This window comes from Lactuca saligna, chromosome 7, assembly GCF_052625555.1.
Source record: "Lactuca saligna cultivar CGN05327 chromosome 7, ASM5262555v1, whole genome shotgun sequence".
Taxonomy (NCBI): Eukaryota; Viridiplantae; Streptophyta; class Magnoliopsida; order Asterales; family Asteraceae; genus Lactuca; species Lactuca saligna.
The window spans coordinates 65,222,784-65,249,490 of NC_136423.1; the positions used below are offsets into that span (position 1 = coordinate 65,222,784).

The window sequence follows — 26,707 nt, forward strand, 5'->3', positions numbered from 1 at the left end:
TACCTCATGGATCAGCCGAATCTGAACATGAGGCATAGGTGATGGTTAGATGTGCTGAAGGATTATGATTGTGAGATCCTTTATTACCCAGGGAAGGCCAATGTGGTGGCCGACGCACTGATCCACAAGGCAGTGGCGGCCCTGATCAGAGGCATTTGTTTGAGGATGACGGTAATTACTCCATTATTGGAGCAAATCAAAGAGGTGCATGTCGAGGGCCTTAAGGAGGAAAGGCAGAAGTGTGAGAGGATTGTGGGCCGAGTAGCTTCTTTTGACTACGATAGCCGAGGATTGTTGACCCTTCATGGGAGGGTATGGGTACCGTACTGGGGCGGAGTACAGCAGGTGTTGATGGACGAGGCCCTTCAGTCTCGATTTTTCATCCATCCAGGGGCAACGAAGATGTATAGGGATCTTCGACCCGACTATTGGTGGCCCTGCATGAAGCGGGATGTCGCCTGGTATGTGGAAAGATGCTTGACCTGTAGGAAGGTTAAGGCGGAGCACCAGAGGCCTCACGGCAAGATGCAGCCGTTGGACATACCAGTGTGGAAATGGGAGGATATCACTATGGATTTCATTACTAAGCTTCCCAGAACCACACGTGGAGTGGGTTTGATTTGGGTTATAGTAGATTGGTTGAAGAAGAGTGCCCATTTTATACCGATCCAAGAGAGCATATCGGCTGAGAAGCTAGCCGATATATATGTGCGAGAGGTGGTGGCACGACATGGAGTGCTTGTGTCAGTGGTGTCAGACAGAGATGTCCGTTTTACTTCCAGATTCTGGAAGCAGTTCCACAACGAGATGTGTACTCGTCTCCTTTTTAGCACCGCTTTCCATACTCAGACGAACGGACAGAGCGAGAGAACGATTCAGACCCTCGAGAACATGCTGCGGGCATGTGTCCTAGATTTCGGTGGCAGTTGGGATACGTATCTTCCGCTAGCGGAATTTTCGTATAACAACAGTTACCATGCGAGTATTGATCGACATCCTTTCGAGATGCTTTATGGTAGGAAGTGCAGGACCCCAATTTGTTGGGGTGAGGTCGGTCAGTGGGTCATTAGGAGCACCGAAGTGGTGCTCAAGACGACAAAGCTAATCCAGCAGGTTTGTAGCAGACTGCAGACTGCGCAGAGTCGGCAGAAGAGTTACGTCGATAGGAGACATTCAGACTTGGAGTTCCAGGCGGGCGATATGGTCCTCCTGAAGGTATCACCCTGGAAGGGTGTTATCAGGTTTCGGAAGAGGGGCAAGTTGGGCCCCAGGTTCATCGGTCCTTTTAGGGTTTTGACCCGGGTGGGACGGGTTGCTTATCGGTTGGATCTCCCGGCAGAGCTCAGTCAGATCCACAACACTTTTCGTGTTTCTCAGTTGAGAAAGTGTTTGGTGGACGAGTCAGCAGTTGTACCCTTGGAGGACATTCAGGTTGATAGCAGCCTGAATTATATTGAGAAACCCATAGCAATAATAGATCGGAAGATGAAGACCTTGAGGAACAAGGTGGTTCAGTTGGTGAAGGTGCAGTGGCAGCACCGGAAGGGTTCCGAGTGGACATGGCAAGCGGAGGAGGAGATGAGGGAGCACTACCCAGAGTTGTTTCTGGAGTCAACAGACTTCGAGGATGAAGTCTAAGATAAGTGGGGGAGAATTGTAACGACCCGTTCCTGGTACGTATTTATTTTGATTAAATGCTCTTTTAGGAAGAGCTTCTCGGCGAGTTGTAGCCCTAACTCGCCGAGTAGATGTTGACTTGGGTACGGGTTCTAAGTGATCTACTCGGCAAGTCCACGCATGGACTCGACAAGTAGGCCAATCAGGAGGGGACCCTAATTCTTAGGGTTTGCAACCTATTTAAACGTCCTTATAGCCCCCATTTCGGCCTCCATCACCATCAGAGCATTCCTTATCAAACCCTAGCCGTTTCTTTGTGTGTGTGTGTGTGTTTATTGCTTGTGAAGGCATCTTTGGAGTAAGAAGGAGAAGGAGAAAGTTGGAGAGTTCAAGGAAGAGGAAGTAGATCCAGAATACACACTTTATTGGCCATCTTTTCGGGTATTAAATTCTATGCCTTTCTTATTGATCATACAAATCTATGTTGTTCCTAAATTGTGGTTCCTAAACCCCAAATTCCCTTGTGATTAGGCCTTGTGGTCGGGTTATACCTCAGATCTGGACACTCATGGCATGCTAGAAGTATAAAGTTTTGGTTGTGGTTGTGATTAAAGTCCCCATTAAGCCTAGAACATCATTAAGAGCTTATTTTGGTCATATGAAGCCTTTAAATCCATGCATGCACGCAAAGTTAGCAACTTTACGTGAAAAACGTGCCCTAGAAGTCTAGATCCATGATTTGTAGCAGTTGCATGGCTCAGATCGGACATGTATGGAAAAAGGGCGGAATGAACTCGGCGAGTCCACAGGACGACTCGGCGAGTTATATGAAGTTAGCTGTCAACTCAACGAGTTGGAAGAACAACTCGGCGAGTCCGATGAAGGTTGCCTTACTCGACGAGTTGTATGAGCAACTCGGCGAGTCGGATGAGTTTTCCCGAGTAAAGTTGTGTTTTAGTAGGATGGCTTCATTCCTTCGTGGTTACACGTAAAGTTAGCAACTTTACGTGTTTAGATGGTTCCAAGATTTCAGATCTGCGAGTTAGGAACCATATAGCGGATTCGAATGTAGTTGTATGGAATCTGCTCGACATAACTCGGCGAGTAGTTCCTCAGACTTGGCGAGTAGTTCCTCAGACTCGGCGAGTCCGGTCAACTGGAGGTTGACTTTGACCAGGGGTAAAATAGTTATTTTACCCTCAGTACAGTTATCAGTAATTGATTGAGTGTATTTATGGAAATTGTAGTCGGGGAGATAATAGAGAAGCAGCAGTCGGTTCCCATAGCAGTTCATTTAGCAGCCAGTGTACGGGGTGAGTTTCCTTTCCAGTAGGAACGGATCTAAGGCCACAATGTCAGCCCGTTTAGCTAGCAGTAGTTTCCGGACTTCGATCCGATGCAGTAGTTAGTATGTTTGATGCCCTCATGGCTCAGGCAGGATTTATGTGTTATGTGTTCCGGGCTACGGCCCGATGCAGTATGCAGTTTATGTGTTCATGATAGTTGATATGTTTATGCTATGCTATGCTCAATCAGTTTCCAGACTTCGGTCCGATGCAGTTAGTTTCGGACTTCGGTCCGATGCAGGGGACAAGGTCCCAGTCAATTCCGAACTTTGGTCCGATGCAGGGACAAGGTCCCAGTCAGTTCCGAACTTTGGTTCGATGCAGTTTCTAGACTTCGGTCTGATGCAGTGGGCAAGGCCCAATATGTGTTTATATGTTATTGTTATGGTATTTGGTAGCTTGGGGGAGCTCACTAAGCTTTGTGCTTACAGTTTGTTTTGGTTTCAGGTACTTCCGCAAGTAAAGGAAAGAGCTCGGGTTGATGGCATCGTACACACCACAACTTCAGTTTATCCTGGGAATTGTTTTAGCTTGTCATAGATATGATTTGATACATTCTTGATACAATTTTCTCGTAATACTTTGTTATGGTTTTGAGATATTGACGTACGAGTTTTATTTTATGATATTGACATGATGTTTTTAGTAATTATTAAACAAAAATTTTTGGGTCATGTTTTGGGTCGTTACAGTCATAACTTCTTCATACGATCTCAAGTTTTAATGATCTTTATATTCATGCGTTCATACTTTAATCTACTACAACTTTCGTTTGCATTACTCCCGTTAAAAAGTAATATATTTTTACTTACCATATTTATACCCATACGTTTTTTTATGTATACATGTATGGATGTTTTATTTATAAAATCGTAAATAAAAATATATTACAATTTAACGGGAGTAATCTTAACGAAAGTTATAGTAGACCCAAAAACGAACACATGGATATAAAGATCGTTAAAATATGATATTATATGAAAAAGTTACGTCGTTCAGAACACAAGACCTAATTCAAACCATAAGACCTACACAACCAAGCAGTCGAGATCGCGATGGATATAAGCATTAATGATTATTGGAATTTGGTGACTGGCACATACACCCTCGAGTAGAGGGTTGCTGTTACCTGGGAGCATTTTCAGAGATGTTTCACATGAGGTTTGTTCCCCTAGTTGAGAGGAAGAGATTAGCCTAGGAATATTTGGATCTGAGGCAGAAGACTTAGACGGTGATGCAGATCACCTAGATGTTCATGGAGAGGGTTCTTTTTGTCTTGAGTTTGCAGCTATCGAGCAGGCCCAGATGTCCCGGTACTTGAGCATTATCAAGATGGATATCCGACGGTTTGTGTCTACCCAACGATACATTACCCTTGCTAAGCTTCAAGACATCGCGAGGACGCAAGAGATTGAGGTATAGACTAAGGAGAGGGAGCAGCATCAGGATCCGGTTCAATCCCAGCTTGCAACAAAGTGGTTCAAGCCCGCTGATTCACGATCAGGAGGCCAAAAGGGCCGCACTTGTGGCAAGTACGACAAGGTTCATGATGTATTGTGTCGATCTTCTTCTTTGTGATGCCGCAAATATGGCAAGGAAGGGCACTATACGAAGGAATGTCGCCAGTAAGCCCCAGTGTCGAGTACCAGGATTTGTTACCATTGTGATTAGGTGGTCCACGTAAAGGCTCGGTGTCCCTTGCTTACTACCAAGTCGATGTAGTCTCCAGTCTCGACTACTTTGAGGATCATAGATAGACGTCGGGGTAGTATGAACCTCTTAAGGGCTCATGGTCGCGCTTTCCAGCTCACAGCAAGGAAGTCATAGCACCACCGAACATCGTTACTGGTATGCTTTCATTATTTATTTTGTTGATTATTTTATGGTATGCTTATATTTATGATTATGTTAGGTACCTTCTTAGCGAACTCCTTGCCCGCTCTAGTGCTTTTTGACTCGGGTGTGAGTCGGTCCTTTATATCTTAGTCTTTCAGTAAGAGTTTTGATATGATTATTGGAAAGTTGGAGTGTCTATTGCGGGTTCCTATTGCAATAAACATGGGTTTTTCTACATCGAGCATTTATCGGGGTTATGTATTGTAGATTTTTGGGGTGCCTTATTCCATTGATCAGATCTATATACCCATGGGGGATGTATGCGTGATTATAGGGATGGACTGGCTGAGTAGGTTCGGTGTGATGATTGACTGCAAGAGGCAGCGGGTGATAGTTTGAACCCCAAATGGGGGAGAAATGGTTATTTATGGAGAGGGCACCAGGATTGGATCTGCCTTTTGTTTTGTTGCCATGGCTAGTTAGTATCTACAACATGGGTGTACGGGTTATCTTTCGTTTGTAGTTGACAACCAAGTTGGGAAGGATGTTTTGGTTTTGGATGTACCTAGAGTTAGAGAGTTTTTTGATGTGTTACTGAAGGAGATACCCGGTGTGGTTCCTGATAGGCAGGTTGAGTTCAGGATCAATTTGGTCCCCGGTATGGCCCCTACCGATAAGGCATCGTACTGATTGGCACCACCAGAGATACAGGAGTTATCCTCTCTCAACTTCGAGATCTGTTTGGCAAGTAGTTTATTAGGTCGAGCAGTTCATTATGAAGAGCATCGATTTTGTTTGTCAAGAAGAAGATGATGTGTTTTATATGTTACAAAATTCTTATTTTGGTGGAAAAAACATAAACCCTAGCACCCTGAAGGATCTATGTTCTCACTGTGGTTTGCAAACAACTATTGAATATCAAGAGCCCTATAAGTACATTGCTATTTTTGAAAATACTAAAAGGTTATTATAAAATACTTACCTTAGTTTATTATTGAAAATAAATTAGTAATCCTTCCTTGTTGGTCCTTAGAAAGCAAGCACTGGAAGTCTTGTGGCTCTAATGACTCACACCCAAACCTTAGCAAATTGGAGGCTAAAGAGGAGGGAGGAAAAGGAAGGGAATTTTCAAAATTCTATTTTGAATGAGGTGAATTTCAAAATTCATAACCCAATGAGGTTTATATAGGTGATAATGAGGCTAAGGATAATGCATGTTTCCTTTTAGATAATCGTTTCCCATTGTGTGCTCCCTAAGGCATTCCAAGCTTCCTTAGAGTCCAAGAATACCTCTAGAAACCCTATAACCATCTAGAATTTCACCCCCTCATAGGGAGGTTCTAGAATTGGTCAATGTTCAACTTTTAAACATTATCACTTTTAGTCCTTCCACTTTTAATTGATCCAGTTAATTCCAATTAATTTTAGATTAATTCTTAATTAACCAATACAATTTATAATTAATATATTAATAAATTATTTATATTGATTTCTAATTAATCATATAATAAATTAATAAATAAGTCTCTCTCTCCGAATAGCATTCCAGTCCATTACTAGGTTTGAGGGAAACCCAAAAGGACTTTGCTAATAACTCAAGATTATACTAATTTAGTTATTAGCTTAGACACCTAATCCAACCGAAGGATGGTTCATAACAGATGTGCATTTATTATCGGGAGTTGAACAAGTTGACGGTGAAGAACCGTTATCCACTTTCGCGGATTGATGACCTCTTCGATCAGCTGCAAGGCGCATCTTGGTTTTCTAAGATAGATTTGAGATCAGCGTATCATCAGATGAGGGTTAGAGAGGAAGACACAAAAAAGAATGCATTTCGAACTTGTTATGGTCATTACGAGTTCGTGGTGATACCATTTGGGATCATTAATGCGCTGACGTCATTAATGACTTTGATGAATTGAGTGTGCAGGCCGATGCTCAATCGTCCAGTCATTGTTTTCATTGATGATATTCTGATCTATTTCAAGACCAGGGAGCGGCATAAGGAGCACCTTTGAAAGTTTCTAAGAGTTTTGAGGCGGGAACAACTATATGTCAAGTTCTCGAAGTGTGAGTTTTGGTTATAGGAGGTCCAATTCTTGGGACACCTTGTTAACCAAAACGGGATTTTGGTCGACCCGACCAAGATTGAGGCAGTTTTGCAGTATGTCACACCCTCGAACCGGATGACGGAAACGTCCGAGGGCTTGCGTGACTAACAATTGAATATCGTTACAATGAATATACATGAAACAAACACACACATCACCAACATTACATAGTACAACTGTCATAGTTCACATCAAGTACAATCAACAAATATTATATAATTATAACATATATTGTTTGAAAGTCACAAAACATGAAGTCCTAATATGCTTGATAATTATCTTCTGCTTATCTGTTACCTGAGAATACAAGTTATTTGAAAACGGGTCAACATATATAATGTTGGTGAGTTCATAAGCATGTTTGATATAAAAATGATTTGTATCATTGTATAACCTAGAAGATCCGATATTTTCTGAAATAAAATATGTTTCCGATGTGATGTGATGATCTAATACATGTAAATGTATACGTGATTTCAAAACATGTATAATTGTACGGCTTTCCCAAAAGTGCTCATTTTATTGTGTTTGATGTGTTAAATGAACGATATAAATTCCCCGAAAAATCCAATATTTTCCGATTCAAAACAGTAGTATGGTTTTGTATTATCGCACAAACCACATTGAAATAGCCACCATGTATGAAGTTGATTTCCCATGATTGATAAAATGGTAATGGATCTCTATGTGAGACGTTATAACCATGCATGATAATGACTATTTTGCCTGTCCTGGCATTTTTACAATGCTGGTTTTGATCAAGATTTTGTCACCCTAGACTGTCTGAGTCTAACTGTAGCGAACAACTCAGGTGTGGTGGAGTCACCCCCGTATAGATTTATACACAAACTCTCGCTCTCCCTCCAGGAGACTCTTGTTACAACTTACAGGCTACGGCTGACACTTATTGGTTCATTTAAAAAGGACTTAAGACCTTTAAATAGGGTGTAAGACCCTAAAAATTAGTGTTTCCTTCCCAGTTGCTAACTCGCTTAGTTGAGGCTCCTCAACTTATCGAGTTGGTTCATTTAATTCCCGCGATTCTTTTATCTTCAACACGTCAAGTTGGTCCCTCCAACTCGTTGAGTTGACATAGAAATAGGGTTATTATCACAATTTCTCTTCAAGATTTCAGATGTTACACCAAAAAAACTTGATTTTCTTGATATTCAACTGAAGGTCCAATCTTAAGCCAATAACCTTAATGATGTCTAACGCCTTGGCCATCTCTTAATCATCTCCAATAAATATGTCATCATCAAGATAGCATTGATTTCAAGATACTCAATTCCTATCTTTACTATATTATTAAACATACTGCATATTTCTTGAAATTTAAGAGGTATACCTATTACAACATGGTGTACAATCTTTTTAAGCTTACAATGTAACTCATCGTATATTTACTCTATCTTAACCCTAACATCCTCGACACAACATCAGACACCGTCAAACCCACATCTATTCTATCTCTCTTCTTACTTGCTTCAGTTCCAGTGGACCTTCGGTACCACCACCCTCTTCACTCTCCTTCCGCCGCCGCTGCAACCTGTAGAAGGTCACCGGACATCCCTTCATCCATTAAGTGTTATGTGCTCAATCAAATGCTCATCCTTCTACACTGTATGATCGACACCCTACAACTCTACTTTTCTCTACTTCTATTTCTCCCCTCAAAACCATAATCGCACATGTGTCTGCTTAAGAAAAAATAATGAACATCCAGCTTTTAAAACCCTAATATAGCCACCATTATCGTCACCCCCTCTATCGCTCATATTCTACCTTCTTTCAAGATGAGAAACCCTAACCCTATCATGTTATCACCATCAAAACCAACGAATATGTTTCTACCTTCTGTCTCAGGCCGCACACCAGTTGAAGCTTAGTCATCTAAGAAGTTAACGAGATTAAAGAGATGTTTTTTGTTCTGAGGATACTTTTAAATTATAGGTACGATCTTGTTTCCTGATTATTGAACTATTTTCAGTGAATTGTTGGCTATACTCAAATATTTTCTTATTAATTGGAATTTTATTTCATTTTGCACGCCATGTGTTCGATGAAATGTTCGATTCCAGAGCTACAGGAAGCGATGCTTAAACTTGAAGTAACAAAAAGGGTAGTTGAGGTATGACTTTAATTCCCACTTCCTTGATCATCCAAAACAACATCTAAGGTTAATGTAACACTTTTCCCCAATGCTAATACATTTTTTGGTAATTTCTATATTATATTTTTCTATTTAAAAGCTTGCTATATGTTTTTTATTCATTTCAACAGCGCTTGCTTGTTTGATAATGCCCTTTATGAGTGATCATCAAACCCAAGTGAGGCTGAAATATTTGCTTATTAATTTAATAAATTTTAAAATTAATCGTTATGGCTGGATGAATATTGATCAACTTATTCAAAAGTTGTAAGTGTTGTTCAGCTATTTGATCTATTGCCACTTGTGTATGTTTTTTTAATTGATTCATCTTTTTTGCATCCTAGAGTTGATATTTTCCCTGTTCTAGCTGGAGTTGTTGATGGAAGGAACATTTGGGCTAATGACATTGCTGAATCTATTGGGATTATAGAGTCTCTTCAGGATGTCGTTGGTAAAAATTTATGGTTTTCTGTAGGAGTCTGGTTTCGTTGGTAAAAATTTATGGTTTTCTATAAGAGTCTGGTTATAATGTTTTGACAAATAAATGATCGGTTTTGCATATTGTCATAAGTTCTTGATCTTGAAAACTATCATTTTTTTACAAGTCACTCTTGCAAACTATGGTATATTTTTATCATACTTGCAAGAATAATGACTAATTTGTAAGGAAGTTCCAAAAGTGAATGAATGATTTGTGCAGACAACCTTGTGGTGTCAACCTACTGCTCCCTCCTCCACACAGTTCTTAATCTTGTAAACGAAACCAAAAACAAATGCCCTTTAACATTTTCAAGGTACTCATACTCTGATTTCTTTTCTGTGTTTCTAAAAGTTTGAGCAATTTATAGTGTTATGTTTTGATGGCCCATGCATTATGTTTTAGTTAATAATTAGTAAATTTAGCTATTCCAATTGTCTATTTTGGGTTGCAGGAGTAGGTGTAAAAGAATTTAGTATGCTTGTTCAACTAGATTATAGCATGCATTAAACGCGGGAAATACATAAAAAAAAACATATAATCGTTTATAGATATTGTATAATGATTATTAAAAAAATATATGGTTATTGGTATTATTGAAATATGTAGAAAATACATTGAAAACGATAAATATATATAATCATTGAAAGATCTCTTTGTAGACATCATTTTTTTGTTTTATTAGTTGAACGATTTTCCTCGTCTTATATAGTTATAATATTTATATATTTATAAGCATTTTAATTAGACGTTCATTGCATAATAATGTTAACTAATTTAAACATATATTGACAATCAATATACCGTTTTTTCTATTGCATTAAATATTAACAACTATTTCATTTATTCAAATAAAGTTATGTAATATAATTTATAAAATGTTAAATGTTATATAGATTTAATTTTAGTATATCATCAATGGAGATTCTTTTCCAAATCATGATTGGTTTATTTTAAATTGATTATAAATATAAATGCTAGCTTTTATGTTTGTTCTTATTTATTTAGTGTTCGTAAAAATTTTGCATTAGTTTTGGCGCAACTTTGAATAATTTTAGTATATTAATTTAATTTGATATATCTGTTAATTATATGAAATATCAAATAATCACATTTCATTACAATCAATGGTCCAGATTATTTAAAATGATGTCATAAAGTTTCTCTTTTAGTAATATTTAAGATGCCAACAATTTTTGATATGGCCATAGAGGCAGAATCATACATATAGCCCTTTGACACCACAAGAGGAAACACAATCTATATGCTCTTATTTGTTATTTGGTTTTAATTTTAATTAATATTTGTAATGGAATTGTAACACTTTGGGTGTGTTGGTTGGCCAATTAAGGGAGGCTTCTAATAAAAACAACATTACTGAATTGAAATTGCTCTTGGAGATAGAGATTGGACAGGTAGCATTATCTTTAAAACTTTATAAATATCCATTCCAGCTTTTATTAGATTTTTCTGAAAATATTTTTTTTCTTCAATATTTGAAGCCTCTTCCAGCACCTAAAAAAACAGAAGATGAGATACTTCTTTTCTTCAAGCTTTATGAGCCTGAGAAGGAAGAACTTTGGTTAATCTATTAAGAAATTCAACAGTTTGCTTATTCCCGCTTTAAAAGGTATTGGCCCAATCTTCATAAAGGTCCGAGTTGTCTGTTTCTGGTTTGATTGAAAATAACAGATTGTGTTAAGATTAAAAAAAAAACCTTCTAAATGCCCTTGACTATACAAATCATGTATTTTGTTGCTATGTATCTGATTTGTGAAATACAATATGGTCAAGTGTGTGTTGCTCCGTAGCACCAAGTAAATTATTGAGGTTATCTTCATCTGTTACGAAAAAAAAATGACATTGAATATGCTCATAACCCAAAAACCAAAAATCAGAGGTTCTAACTACTGATCAGTAGCTTATAACAGTCTATGATCATGCCTCGATAAAAGATAAAGTTAAACAATATAAAGCTTACTAAATGATAAGTCAAAAATATAAATTTATTTTTGTATTAAGATATCATTGATCTTATAATGAATCCTAATTATTAATGTTATAAAATCATATAATCCCCGACTGTTTTTTTTTATAAATTCTAATGTATCGTTCTTTTACCCGATTTCTTTTTTCTTTTTCTTTTGCCAGATTTATATATAAGATCTGGCATTTACTTGCAACCTTTACATTTTTTTGTTAACATTAGCATATATGGGTGGTTTATAATCTGATGCCAACTAAGAAGTATAATGCAATAACTTTTTCAGTGCAAATTGCAATCCTAATTTCTTTGTTAATTGACCTCATCAATTGTTTTTAGTGGACCAGATTTGGATTTGCTTTTACAAGTTTGAAACCAACAACATCTTTTTTTTTTTTTTTGAAAATATGTATATGGTATTCATTATTCATGATTAAGTTAGATAAATGACACATTTTTTTGTTTTTTCTAATTTTTTCTGCCCTTGCAAAATGACTATTACCAAGTAACATCCACTTATGAGTAAATTTAGCATCTATAAAGTATATATGTTCATCATTATAACATGATTTTGATCAAATATTATGTATTTACTCTAGGGGTGTGCACGGTGCGGTTTGGTGCGGTTTCGAGTTAAAACCGCAAACCGCACCGCATATGCGGTTTGAATATTTTAGAAACCGCAAACCGCACCACAGATGTTCAAAACCGCATGATGCGGTGCGGTTTGATGCGGGCGGTTTAGTTGCGGTTTGTGCGGTTTGATGAGTTGTTAAACATTAAATCTATCAAAAAACCAAAAACCTAGCCGGGTTAAAAAAAATGATTGCTTTCATTTTATAAAAACAAATACAATTTTCGAGTTAAATCATTTTTAATAAATTGTGACTCATGTTACTATAGTTTTGTAAGTATCATTGTTATTGCTTTATATTGCCGTTATAATTGATATATTCTTGTAAACCATGAGATCTTGATCTAATAGTGATTTAATGTTACGTTATAGATATTTGGTTATTGTAAGAAATATATTTACATACATCATTTCTAAATCGTGATTTGAAGTTATAACAAAATAAAGAAAAAAAGTATATATATAACATGCGGTGCGGTGCAGTTTGAACCGCAGTTTTATAAATACAAACTGCAAACCACACCGCATAGTGCGGTTTGATAAAATGATGAACCGCAAACCGCACCGAGAAATTCTAAACCGCATTATGCGGTGCGGGCGGTTTGTGCGGTTTTTTACACAACCCTAATTTACTCATAGGTGGATGTTACTTGGTATAATGTGTTATTATTTATATTCAATTATTTGTTACCTTTGACTTAAAAGTAAGTTATGGTTGGAATGGCCTTAATACTACTCCAAGTAAGCTTAAGTCAAACATTAATATTACAAAGTCTAAACCTTACTTTTTGGTCAACATTTCTTAATATATTATAAGAAAACGTCTTATAAATTTTATTTGTGAAAATCAACCTATATTTCTCAATTTTAAGTAACGAAATATCTATCGATGTTCGCATTTTTAATACCAACTCCATATTTAGACTTGAAAGAGTTTTGTTGTAATGTTAATTACTATTTCGTTCTTATGGCTTGGTAAACTTTGAGTGTGGTCTATATTTTACATTATTAACATTAGTTGTATATTATTTTTTTTAGTAATTTATTTCATATTTGAACCATTTATGTTGTGATGTTTGGTATAGTGCGGTTTCTATGCTTTGTATGCTCGGTGAACCTACATATTACAATCTTTTTAGTGTGATATTGTCAAAAAAAAATCCATTTTATTGAAACAGTACCTTTAGAAAAAAGAAACCTATTGGCCTCGAATTAAAAAGAATCTAATTGTCATTACATAATTATTTGTTGAAATTTTTTTTTCCATTCATCGTCCTATGTGGATACCTCTTTAATGTATTATATAGGTGTTTTAAATTGATGGGTACATCAACATATTTTATTTTTAGTCCAAAATAGAAAGTACTACTGTTTTTATCTCAAAGATAATAGATTTATATTTTTAAACCAAAACAACATACGTATATTTGTTACCCTCATCCCAAATCATAATCATCGAAAAGAAACTACTCGCCGAAAATAAACAATTCACCGCCTTGGCAGCACGATGTCACATTGCAAATTAACAACATACTTTTCTTTTTATCACGAAACAACAACATACCAAAAGAAAACTAATCATTGAATAAACAATTCGTCATATGGCTGAAGCGAACTATCGAATAACAAAATATAACTAACTGACACATAAAAACTATTTGGCGCCACTGCCACATAAAGAGTAATAGACGAAAATTACTATTTGTTGTCCGTCTAGAGACAATTGATCGCCGGAATGAAACGAATCGTCAGAATGAAACAAAGCGAAAGGAAAAAATTTGATGACCGCCAAAGTGCTACTAACTTTCGTTCGGAAACTAATCGTCGGAATAAAACAAATTGCCGCCGCCACATTGCGCGGGCACACTACTAGTGATTATATTATATGGGGCTTTGTCTGATTGTCTCCATTGATTTCAAGATATAAAGCATAACTACATGTTCACGAAACATTAACCTATACGTCAAAATTAGCCCAAAAACCTTGTTAAAGAAATTATTTTTTAGAAAAAAAGATGACAAAATGAAATTGAGTTTCTAATTTTGTTAAAATCCCATGGAATCTGGGAAGCCCTCACTAAGTTCGAAAAGAAAAAAAAAATCATAACAATACCAAAGTTGCAGAATTTTCTTATTTTGTAATAGATAACTATCTTGTCTTTATTAAAAATAGTAATAGATTATCTTTATTTTGTTAAACTAAATAAATTGCAAGATAAAAGATAAGATGTCTCATGTTTTCTGACCCAAAGTTTCCGTATAAAATTGTTATTTTACCAATCATTAAACATTAAAATATTAAAATATTAAAAGCGAATAAAATCATTGGAAGATATTTGTTTTTATCAAAAATAAAATAGACCAATACAAATATACAATCACTCCATCCAGTGAAGGGAATATTATATCGGCGGGAAGTGTAAGCTTCTGCTTCGCCATCGTTTCGCACTTCACTGTACCATTAAAAATGGCTGACATCAAACATAACGACAGCGACCACCGTCTGGAAGTGGCAGAGACACCGGCTCCTTCGTCGGAGAATCCACATGACAACAACAACAAAGGGAAGACGAAGAAGAAGCGTGTTGCTTCCGTCGATGTCTTCAGAGGCCTTACGGTGGCGGTATATACTTCTTCCTAGCTATTCCTACACCTACGCTTATGTGTGAGATTGCTGATATATTCCGATATGATTTCTTTATTTATTTATTAGTTTCTACCCATGCGATTTATGCTGGAATATTTCATATTTTATAGGCTAATTACATAACAAACTTACATTTTTTTTATTTTTTATCGTTTAAACCTAAATCCCCAATCCTTTTTCAACAAGAGTAGGGCACCTTTTTCGGTTGGCAAATTAGCAGGTTTCACAAAACTCCCAACATTTTTGTTTCAACAAAAGATCTAGTGTTTTGACATTTTTTTTTCATCTAAGGGGGTGTATGAATTTGAGTTAAGTGATACCTTTATCTCATTGATTCCTGACTATATATTTATTAGTTGTTTTACTATATCTTATCTATAAAATGTTTCATATTATATGGAATTGCAGCTGATGATTTTAGTTGATGATGCTGGAGGAGAATGGCCTATGATTGGTCATGCTCCTTGGAATGGTTGCAACCTTGCTGATTTTGTGATGCCATTCTTTTTATTCATTGTGGGCATAGCCATTGCACTTGCTCTCAAGGTTTCCTCATAATATCTCTTTACATCTATGTGTATGTATGTATGTATGTAAATATACTTTATCTCCTTGTAGAGAATACCAGATAGATGCAATGCCACTAAAAAGGTGATACTCAGGACTCTAAAGCTCATCTTTTGGGGTCTTTTATTACAAGGTCATTTCTTGATTTCATATACATGGAGTCTTTTTATTCTTATTATTAAATTCTTTACTTTTCGATTAAACAAATGAAGTTTTCTTATTCTTTTTGAAACTCATAGGTGGTTTCTCACATGCTCCTGACAAACTATCATATGGTGTTGATATGAAACTTATTAGGTGGTGTGGTATTCTACAGGTTAAAAAATGATTTCAATTTTTTTTTTTCCATGACATATCACAATTCAGTTGCTTCAATTAGATTGATTTATGGATTTCTTTCTTTCTTTAGAGAATTGCACTTGCATATTTCATTGTTGGATTGTTGGAAATTGCAACTCAAGGTGCACAACCTAAGGAACTGCCACCTGGTCGTTTATCTATATACAAGTTGTACTTTTTGCATTGGTATTTGTTTTCCCCCCTCTCCTATCAATATGTGTGTGTGTGTGTATTTGTGTGTGGAACCAGTCAAAACGACATAGTTTTGAGTAAAAATTTCATACTTTTGAGTATTTTTGGGCATAGATGGCTTTTCTTGTAACTATAAAGTGACTCAAAACGACGTAGTTTTGGGCACATATTTGCAGGGTGCTAGGAGGTTGTGTTCTGATTGTTTACATGGCAGTTCTTTATGGAACTTATGTCCCGAGTTGGGAGTTCAAAGTCCAAAATACAGAAAGTGCTGATTATGGAAAGATTTTAACTGTATGTAATAATGTATCACTTACTCTTTTGGATGTATGCATGGTGAGGGCATTTACGTCTTTTGCATATATGTAAAATGTAAATCTCAGGTAGCTTGTGATGTGAGAGGAAAACTTGATCCTCCATGTAATGCTGTGGGTTATGTTGATAGACAAGTGCTTGGAATTAATCATATGTATCTGCATCCTGCTTGGAAGAGATCTAAGGTTTTCTTTTTCTTTTTTCTATTTTCATAAATCATGTTTGAAAATATGTTCTTGATATATCTCTTCATGCTCATTTCACCTTTTCTGATTTTTTTTTTTAAAAAAAATAAAAAATGTTCCTGTTGTTTTGTTGCAATGAAAGGCTTGCACTGAGAAATCCCCTTATGAGGGTCCTTTCAAGAAGGATGCTCCATCATGGTGTTGGGCACCTTTTGAACCTGAAGGAATTTTAAGGTCTGTTTTCACTTGCATCTTTTAGGGCTATTCTGATGATAAGGGCATTCATGTCTTTTTCATAGTCAAGAGATCAAGATACTCCTTGTATCACCTTTTTGAATGAGATAAAAATAGCATTTTTTTTCATCCCATTGAAGAAAGATCAAGAGTGTCCTTGTATAATAATTTGGATTCATTTTCCCATATTGCCCTTGCGTTACATCATGGATAAATACATAAATGATTGAACTGTATGTAACAGCTCTATTTCTGCTATTCTCTCTACAATTATTGGAGTGCACTTTGGGCATGTACTCATACAAATGAAGGTTGGTTCTTTTCTTCCAAAAAAACTTTCTATGGCTATTTTTTTAATGATAAGAACAAGAAGGGTATTCATGTCTTTTGCACAAATAAGACACCAAGAGCGAAAAGTTGCAATTTTTATTCCAAGTTCCTGACTTCCATTCCCAGTCCAATGCACGTCAAACACAGTACAACCTATTATGTTATGTTCTTTTAACATAAGGTACAATTTGGTGAATAATTAATTAAATATTACAAAATTTCAGGATCATTCATCTAGGCTAAGACATTGGATTATAATGGGTGTTACCCTTGTTGTTTTGGGAATCATTCTTCATTTCACAGATGGTGTGTATCAATACATTGAACTTTATACTTGATGTAGTTTATATTGATTATATTCACCTTTTGCTTTATAAAATCTCACTCTATATTTATCTTCTTTTATGCAGCTATTCCATTAAATAAACAGCTGTATACTTTTAGCTATGTTTGTGTAACTTCAGGGGCTGCAGCATTGGTCTTCTCATTCTTCTACATAACGGTAATTGTAGTTCTTTAATTTGTGCTACAAAAATAGCAAAATCTAACTTTCATTGATTTGGTTTTTTATAGATTTAGACATGTTACAACATTGTAAAAGATTTTGAATTGCAGGTTGATATCTTGAAATTAAGATATTTATTCCTGCCATTGGAATGGATTGGAAAGAATGCAATGTTTGTTTATGTTATGGCAGCTGAAGGAATCTTTGCAGGATTCATTAATGGCTGGTACTATGATGATCCCCATAACACACTGGTGAGCTTTCATCTTTTTTTTTTTTTAAATGAACCAAACATATCCATGGAACTAGGTCTATGAAATGTTGAAGGAATGGAATGGAATGAGTGATTACATTCCATGATCATGTTTGGTTTTGGCTTGTAGGAAAGTTAATGAGTTTTAGGAATATCTGTAATGTATAGGTTTAAGTCTACTCCAATGGAATGGAATGAGGCGTTCCATTCTTTGCCTGATTCCATCATACTAAACACTACTGAGAGCTTCAACAGATGAATTGGTTCTAATTAAGTAGTTGAATGGGTGCAGGTATACTGGATTCAAAAACACATATTCATAGGAGTATGGAATTCAAGAAGAGTGGGAATCCTACTTTATGTTATATTTGCAGAGATTCTGTTTTGGGCGATTGTTTCAGGCATTTTACATTGGCTGGGAATTTACTGGAAACTTTAGTTTAAGGTTAGTTTATGTTCATGTTCATGTTCATGTTTATGTGGTGTAAGCATTTAATTTAATGTAAAGGCTTTCTACTGATCCATGAAGATTAGTGCAAGGTTTGTGAATATGAATATGGGTTAGTCTCTAAACACATTGTTGGCTTTGTGTAATGTTTAAAAAATGTGGTTATGATGTATCATGTATAAATGGACTTATTTCCCTGTATTATATATATGATGTATAATTTATTTATTTCATGTTATTGAATTTTTACATCTTCAGAGGTGACAAAAGTGTGTATGGAAATCATTTCGGTAGCTTTTGTTATATTGACATGATAGAATGGGTGTGTAGCTTTTGTTATAGACTTAGAAAAAATGATGATCGTAATGACCGATCACAACCAACAAAAACACAAAGAATAGAAAAGTAAGATTTCAATACCGATTTTTATAACAAAATTTACCTCAACATCAAAAGATCCTGTGAATCTCATTATAATGAGGGTAGGGGATAATGTCTAGCTCCACACCCCCTCTCTTATGGATCATAGACCCTAGATATTTGAAGTTATCCTTCGATGTAAGGATTTGCTCACGTATACTTATGTCTACTCCTTCATCATTCGACTCCGCATTGAAACCACACAAAAGATATTATGTTTAAAAAAGATACTTTGTTTTAAGCGTGTTGATTTGTATCAATTTCTTTTTAAAGTCAACCTTCTAGTGTCCAATCGAGCGTTCAACTCAATCCTAGACTTGCGTACCAACACAATGCCATCGGACACGGGAACATACACTAAGGCATTTCCACATGGATCTCACGGGAAAACTTGTCTAAGATCAAGGTGGAGATATATGGCCCGAGAGCTGACCTTGGTGTAGCCCGACCTCAACTGAAAGACTTTATCTTTAAATGGGGTCCGCACATACGTCGTAGACCGACAATAATGTCGTGAAAATCGATGACATATCTCCTAAGGATACTCCTAAATTCCAAGATTCTCCAAATTGCTTCTTGAGGAACACTATCGTATGCATTCTCTAATTCGATGAAAACCATATGGAGATCCCCATTTCTTTTTCTATATTTCTCCATAAGACATCTGAGGTGTCGTTGACCTCCAAAGCATGAAGTCAAATTGATTTTCTATAATAGTTGTGATGTTACAAAACCTAGCCTCTAGTACTCTCTCCATGGTTTCATCGTATGATTAAGTAACTTAATACATTTACTCTTTTTCAAAAAAACTTAATACCTTTATAGTTACTATAGCTTTGTGCATCACCAATGTTCTTATATATTAGGACCACTATATCGACTCTTCATACCTCAACATCCTTGTGGTCTCTAAGAGAAAGTTGAATAACATTGTGAGCCCCCCCCCCCCCCCCCCCCTACAAAGGCACAACCATGTGTTAATAGGAATTTGATCCAGACCAACGACTTTGTCCCTCTCTATCTTCCTCAAAACCCCATTCACTTCCTCACTACTAATCCTCAAGTAGGAACCCTCTCTATTGGTATGAAACCTTCCTAAAACACCATATTCATTCATATCCACCACGACAAGGACATTATCATTATATATAGAATGAAAATAGCCAGCCCAGTTACTCGTATATCTTCATCAAATTACTAAAACTTGGCCGTTGTCCTTAATATACCTATCATTCCCTAAGTTCATTTGTCTTCTTTCTTTGGCTTTAGACAGCTTGTAGATTCCCTGCTTCCCTTCTTTGATGTTCAATCTCCTATACATCTCCTCGTAAGCCATGACCTTAGCTATAGCCACCACTTTCTTTGCCTCATGATTGGCCTCCTTGTACCTATATTTTTCCCTACATCTTCATCCTCGATAGACTCTGAAAACTCCTTATAGCAAGCATGTTTTAACCTAACCTTTGCTTGGACCTCCTTGCTCCACCACTACGCTTATATATGATTACTAATCGTCCCTCTCGACATCCTTAAAGTGTCTTTAGCTACATCTTTTGATGGTATTGGTCATAGTATTCCATAATCGATATGTACTGCTCGCTTGGTCAGTGCTAGCTTCTACCTTTACGACCATACTATTTCTTAAAGTCACACCCAAATTTTTCCAAAAAAAAAAAAGAAATCCTAGGTGCTCTTCCTCTAACCCTCCTTCCTACGAGTTGATCCACAACTAACAATCTATGTTGTGATGCACAGATATCACCAGATATTACCTTGCAATCTTTGCAAACCCTAAGATCTCACCTTTGCAACAATGGGTAGTCGATTTGGGTGTCACCCACCCCCTACACACATCATGCTGAAAGGTAATCAATGACCATCCCTCTTTCTGAAGAAAGAGTTTGAGACCACTAAATCACATGCCATTGAAAACTCAAGAAACGACCGACCTTCCTCATTCCTAGTACGAAAACCATAGTCCATGAACCAATGCATACCCATCAATCTTTCTTCCTATATGTCCATTGAAGTCAACCCCTAAGACAAAGCGTTGGTCATCTAACACATCCCATAAATTCCTCTTTTCCAACTCACTCAAACCACTATGGGGGCGTAAGCACCCACATCGTTCATCATCTCCCCTCCAACCACTACCTTGATCCCCATGATCATATCTTGCATCTTCTAACTTCCACCACATTGTCTATAAGCATTGGGGACAACAAAATAACCATCCCATTCTCGCATGTCGTAGACCTGAGCACCATAACATTATCCATTACACTCTCTAGCTTTCGCCCTACGATGGGATCCTACTCGGTGAGGTGTGAAACTATACACAAGAGGGTTCAAATTCAAATCTTGACACATCTAAAATATTGCTAGTGTTTCGCGACTGACCTCTGTCTCCCACATGGGCTTTGGGGCGGATTGTTATGGGCCACTTAAATGGTGCATTTTACCATTTTTTATACTCTCTATCCTTTGCACCCATCCACTTATTCTTCTAAATACACGCTATATCCATTTTCCTTTTTCCTTAATACCCCGTCATATCCAACAACTTCACATTAAGGAACCTATATTCTGAGTACCAACTCTCAACCTAGTAGCCTCTACATTGCTACCACTGGCATTGCTTCTCCCTAGGAACTCTTGATACCCTGCACCTTGCTAGAGACCCTAGTCCTAGAAGTTGACGGACATAACCTCAACGTATCAAGGCCATAACAAATAAAGTCAAAATTGTGACCCCAAAAAGAAAGCAAACTAAGAACTAAAATAAGGGTGCTCCTATTAACACGAATTTATTCATGTATAAGCAATAAACAATCATTAGAGAATCAATCCCATCATGTTGATTTCGTATTTTTAATTGTTTTTATATTTTTCATTTTCTTCCCTTTCAATTAGATGTAAGTTACAAAATAAACCTTCCTACTTTTTATTCTTTTTAATTTCAACAACTTTATATGAAATACACATATAAAAATAAATACTAAAAAATCTTAAATATATATATTCAAAATAATATCAATTAAAATGTTAAGGTATGTATTCTAATCATTTTCAATAAATATATTTTTCATCAAAACGTTAATAATATATTTTGTTATTTTTAAAATTTATATTATTAACGATAAACCAATTTATAACTTTTCTAACCCATTGCTAAAAACATTATTTAAGTAAAATTAAGTAAATTAATCATCTTTTCAATTTAATATATTAAAATGACAACTGACATATATCATTTCAATTATGGTTTTAAAATGCATGTCAATTAGTGCCAATCAATTCTATTGATAAGTAATATTACAATTATATACATCTAGTTTACATTGTAGTTTTAGAACAGATCCTAGATTTTTTTTTCATTTATATCTTAAACCTTTGAAACTTTATTAATTTTGAAAACTAACAAATAGAAACATATTAATCATAAAAGTTGTATAATAAAATGATCTTATGAATACATTTACAAGAAGAGTAATAATGAATATTGATAAATATTTTTAAATATTAATAAAAAAAATTAATTTGTTAAATAAGAAATATAAATATGAAACATTAACAAAAATAGAAGGGATAAAAATGAAAATTTGGTTTCAGATTCTTACGATTGATATGTGTGCCGATAAAATGTATTGATATGTGTGCCGATAAAATGTATTAATATGTGTGCCCATAAAATGTATTAATATGTGTGCGATAAAATAATCATTTTATCGATAAAATATAATATTACAATTTTATACCTTTGGTTTACATTGTAGTTTTAGAAAAGACCCTAGATTTTATCAATTTAAATCTTAAACCCTTAAAACTTTATTAATTTTGAAAACTAACAAATAGAAACATATTACTTATTCATAAAAGTTGTTTAATTAAAATGATCTCATGAATACATTTACAAAAAGAGTAATAATGAATATTATTAAATATTAATAGAAAAAAATTAATTTGTTAAATAAGAAATATAAACTATGAAACATTAACAAAAATAGAAGGGATAAAAATGAAAATTTGGTTACAATTTCTTTCTATATATAGAGGATTGGTATTTCTTATATGGTACACTGAAAGCGATTTGCTGAAAGTAACTTTCCTTAAAAGCAAACATATGATATTTGTTAAAAATATAGATTTTATTAAATGACAAGTTAGAAAGAATGGATGGGTGACACATATTATGAGGTAATATTTGTACTTAACCTTTCTTATTATTATTATTATTATTATTATTATTATTATTATTATTATTATATATGTTTTTCTCTTTGTTATGTTTAGAGAGATGATATTCATCCAATGAAGACAAATGAAGTAGATGAAAATAATAGCTTCAATGAAACTAGAAGTAGTGAAAAATATTTATCAAATGGGCAGAGGGTAGAATTGCGAGGACATCTATTGGTTTAACTTTACCTGTATCAAATTGAAGATGTCATTGTGCAACCCATTTCATTTTATTCTTTTTCATGAAATAATTTTATTCTCTTCTTTGTGATTTTTAATTCTGTTGTATTAATTAACTTGAAAATCGTGGTGTGAGTTTAGATTTCTCTGGGTGATTTACAAATGTAGATTAAACGAAATATGTTTATAAAATTTTCATATTTATAATCAAACCATTGATTTTGCTTTAGGATTATATCATCAAAAGGAATATATACTTTGTTGGTGAGTTTATTTTTTTCCAAAAAATAGAAATCCAACTTCAATAATTTGTAAATTAGAAATTTAAAATAAAAATAAAACAGAGACCACGATTTGCAAGTAAATCAATACAATAAAATTGAAATTGCAAAAAAGTGAATAACTTGAAATCATCTTTCTGAATAAATTGAAATTGCAAAAAAGTGAATAACTTGAAATCATCTTTCTGAATTTATAAATATTAAGGTATTAAAGCAATACTCACTTTAGCATCTCAGCAAAACTCATAGCCTCATCAATTCCAAGAACTGAATTTGCTATATCATATAGGAAACCCTCCTTCCATTCCATCTAAAATATCGATTTCTTCGGCCTCCACAGTGGGATCCACCTCCTACAAAAGACCGCCTCCTTACATATATATATTATTTATAGCAAACACCTTCAAGTATCTACAAACAGGTCTTTTTCTTGCCATATCTTCAAGCTATAGATGTCAAATACCACATTGACGTGATTAAATTTGATGAAAATTCGTGTTTTTGTTAGTTTGATTTTGGTGGGAATATGATAACTCCTCCTATAACAGGTACAATTCAAATAGATAGAAACCAATTTTGAATGAATTGACATAAAGACCACAAACCTGAAGAAGAAGACCAATACCAGTAGCAATCACTCCTTAAGCAAATGCAGAATTGTCAGAAGAGTTAGAAATTTACTTGGTAGAGATGTAGAGCGTGGCAAAGATAGTTCAAATCAGTTACGTACCTGGAGCAATAATCCCTAAATCGCTGGTTGCGGATCGATGGGAAGTCAAAGGCGATAGACAAAATCTAACCAATTGTGCAATAGATGGACGGAAAATTCATCTGATCATCTAAAAATAAAATGAAATTAAAACTGAATATGAAGGTAATGGCATAGAAAGAAACGAAAATAGGGTTGAAGTTCATTACATGAACCGATTGTAGACGTTGGTCCTATCTAGGGCTCGAATGCGTGAAGACATCGGTGCTGTGTAGGAGTTGGAAGCGGTGAGTGTGAAGATGAGTAATAGGCGTCTACCTCTTCGGTTTATCGGAATCCAGAAAGGGAAATTGATAAGAGAATGGTTTGGAGGAATCTGGGTTCTAACATAGTGTTACAAAGAACATAAATAGATGGGAGGCGAGAGATGAGAAATGGCTGAGGAGATAAAGTAGAGTAGAGTGAACATACCTGGAAGCCAACGTTGATAACTGTGGAGCAGTCTCCGAGTTGGCTCGATGGAGACGGTGGCGAAGTGGCGGGGGTGAGCGTCAGTAAAGACATTGGAGCGGGAGGGAAGATAACGCGACGGAGGGTGCGAAGCAGGGAGAAGAGAGAGGTGGTGAAAGTTAGATGGAGCAAAACCAGTCTGATTGTGAGCAGCGACGTATAGGGTGGTAGTGGTCAGAGGTTTTTGGGTCTTAATTGTGACCAATCTGATGTTGAAGATCGATGAGTCGGTGGGTGGGAGTATCTAATTGTGAGCAGCGGCGTATAGGGTGGTAGTGGTTAGAGGTTTTTGGGTCTTAACTGTGACCAGTCTGATGTTGAAGATCGATGAGTCGGTGGGTGGGAGTAGAAGATGCAGATAAGTGGTAGGAGTCGTTGAAAGTTAGATGGAGCAAAACCTGAGACGACGATGTTTCGTTGGAAGCCACCGATCGGAGTAGAGAAGATATGGAGCAAACTGAGACGATGATGTTTCGTTGGAAGTCACCGATCGGAGTAGAGAAGATGTGGAAGTAAGATAACGGCGGTCAGTTGATTCGCAGCCGATGAAGCAGAAAAGGATAGGGACGAAAAGGGTAGATAGCTGAGGAAGATAATGTAAGCGGAAGAATCGGGAAGGAAACCTCGTAACCCTATGGTATCCCCAGGAACAGTACCATGGTTAGGCACTATTCCTAAGAAGTGCTCCCCTTTAATATATATATATATATATATATATATATATATATATATATATATATATATATATATATAGGGTAAAGTGAATATACCTAACAATCTTATATAAGCTTAGGTACCTAACCACATTATACTACATTGTTTTGCATTATATTTCCATTACAATCGTCTAAGGTTCTTAAACTTCAACCATTAATTTGATTTACTTCCAAGATTTTCATACATTCACCATTATATTCCTCCTACACCATTTGATTTGTAACGGTAGTATATAAAGCCCACCAGGGGGTCTCCGATAGAAAGATGTTATTTGAAGGAAGATAATGGTGAAAGTCCAAAGATTTTGGAAGCAATCAAGTTATGAGGTTGAAATTTAAGAACTTTGGGTGATTACAATGCAAATATGATACAAATTTACAGAGTATGATATGGTTAGATACCTAAGCTTATATAAGGTTGTTAGGTATATTCACTTTACCCATATATATATATATATATATATATATATATATATATATATATATATATATATATATATATATATATATATATAGAATGATCAAATTTGGTAACTGTCATATATCATTCAATCAATTCATTCAATTCATTTGTGTATTTGGAAGTGAATTCGTACATTTAGAATTACCCCTAAAATAAAGCAAAACTAGCACACGTACATTATAGATTTATGAACCTATAAAAAAATTTAAACAGTTATTAAATACTAATAGAACAAATTAATAATAAATAGGAAACTGTATAAGCAGGGAAAAAAAAGGTTTTGTCGTACTTGGGTATATCGCGTAGGAAGAAGAATTAAAATATGAATAGCCAAATAAACACAATGATGTGCTTTTTTAATAACTGATAACTGATAGAAAAATTAAACCTATAGAATTCACGCATAAAACTGTTGTACAACAGCAAAAATGATATGCTTTTAATAACTGATAGAAAAATAATACTGTATATGGCAATAATTGAAGGCTGAGAAGCTACAGATGAAAAAGGACGTAACAGTGCTGTAAGGACAACTGGACAAGGAGGTGACAAAGGACACTATGATCGTGGACGTGACAGTAGTGATGGGGAAAGGTCGGAGGGTGTTTCGGTGCTGCGGTTTGCACTTAGGAGAATGTAGAGATGGAGGGAAACTTACGCCCGGAAAATGTAGTCGGCGTTGTTTCTTCTGCTGGTATCGTCTTCTCCGGTGAGGCATCAGAGAGCTGCCGGTGACTGTAATTGATACCTGCACAAAAAAAGAGGAAGGCAACGTATACACTACAGAAGAGAGACTTGATCCGAATCAATTTTATCTAAATTAACTATAAATTTTACAATCAATATAATATAAACAACAAGGATAATTTGGGTTTGAACTCAATAACAAGTTTCAACAACATGAATGAATACATTGCAATTAGGCTCCTCGTGTTGCTTCCCTAAACCTAGATTAAGATCTTACTTTTTTTTTTTTTTTTTTTTTTTTTTTTTTTTATGGTGAATTTTAGGGA

The 26,707-nt window shown here is 35.4% G+C and overlaps 1 protein-coding gene and 1 long non-coding RNA gene across 6 annotated transcripts; one reads left to right on the top strand and one right to left on the bottom strand.

Annotated features, from left to right (window-relative positions):
- Positions 1–14,530: 14,530 nt before the first annotated feature.
- On the top strand, positions 14,531–18,346 carry LOC145005271 (heparan-alpha-glucosaminide N-acetyltransferase-like protein (DUF1624)). 2 transcript variants are annotated; one of them, XM_078964343.1, is made up of 13 exons: positions 14,533–14,784; positions 15,217–15,354; positions 15,427–15,508; positions 15,615–15,691; positions 15,785–15,900; positions 16,083–16,200; positions 16,290–16,406; positions 16,549–16,640; positions 16,885–16,951; positions 17,195–17,276; positions 17,381–17,472; positions 17,586–17,729; positions 18,021–18,346. In XM_078964343.1, exons 1-13 carry the CDS (start codon positions 14,629–14,631, stop codon positions 18,165–18,167), a joined length of 1,428 nt encoding a protein of 475 aa, XP_078820469.1. In that variant the 5' UTR covers positions 14,533–14,628; the 3' UTR covers positions 18,168–18,346. The 2 variants fall into 2 exon arrangements, with proteins under 2 accessions (XP_078820470.1, XP_078820469.1); XM_078964344.1 differs by lacking the exon at positions 18,021–18,346 and having other exon boundaries at positions 14,531–14,784; positions 17,572–17,725.
- Positions 18,347–23,478: 5,132 nt separating this feature from the next.
- LOC145005740 (uncharacterized) lies at positions 23,479–25,165 on the bottom strand. Of its 4 annotated transcripts, XR_013662667.1 has the most exons (5): positions 24,477–25,165; positions 24,215–24,388; positions 24,027–24,127; positions 23,902–23,936; positions 23,479–23,649 (listed from the first exon to the last, which is right to left on the bottom strand). It is a non-coding gene; the product is annotated as an uncharacterized LOC145005740 (long non-coding RNA). The 4 variants fall into 4 exon arrangements; XR_013662666.1 differs by having other exon boundaries at positions 23,902–24,127; positions 24,215–24,381; XR_013662664.1 differs by having other exon boundaries at positions 23,902–24,127.
- Positions 25,166–26,707: the final 1,542 nt, after the last annotated feature.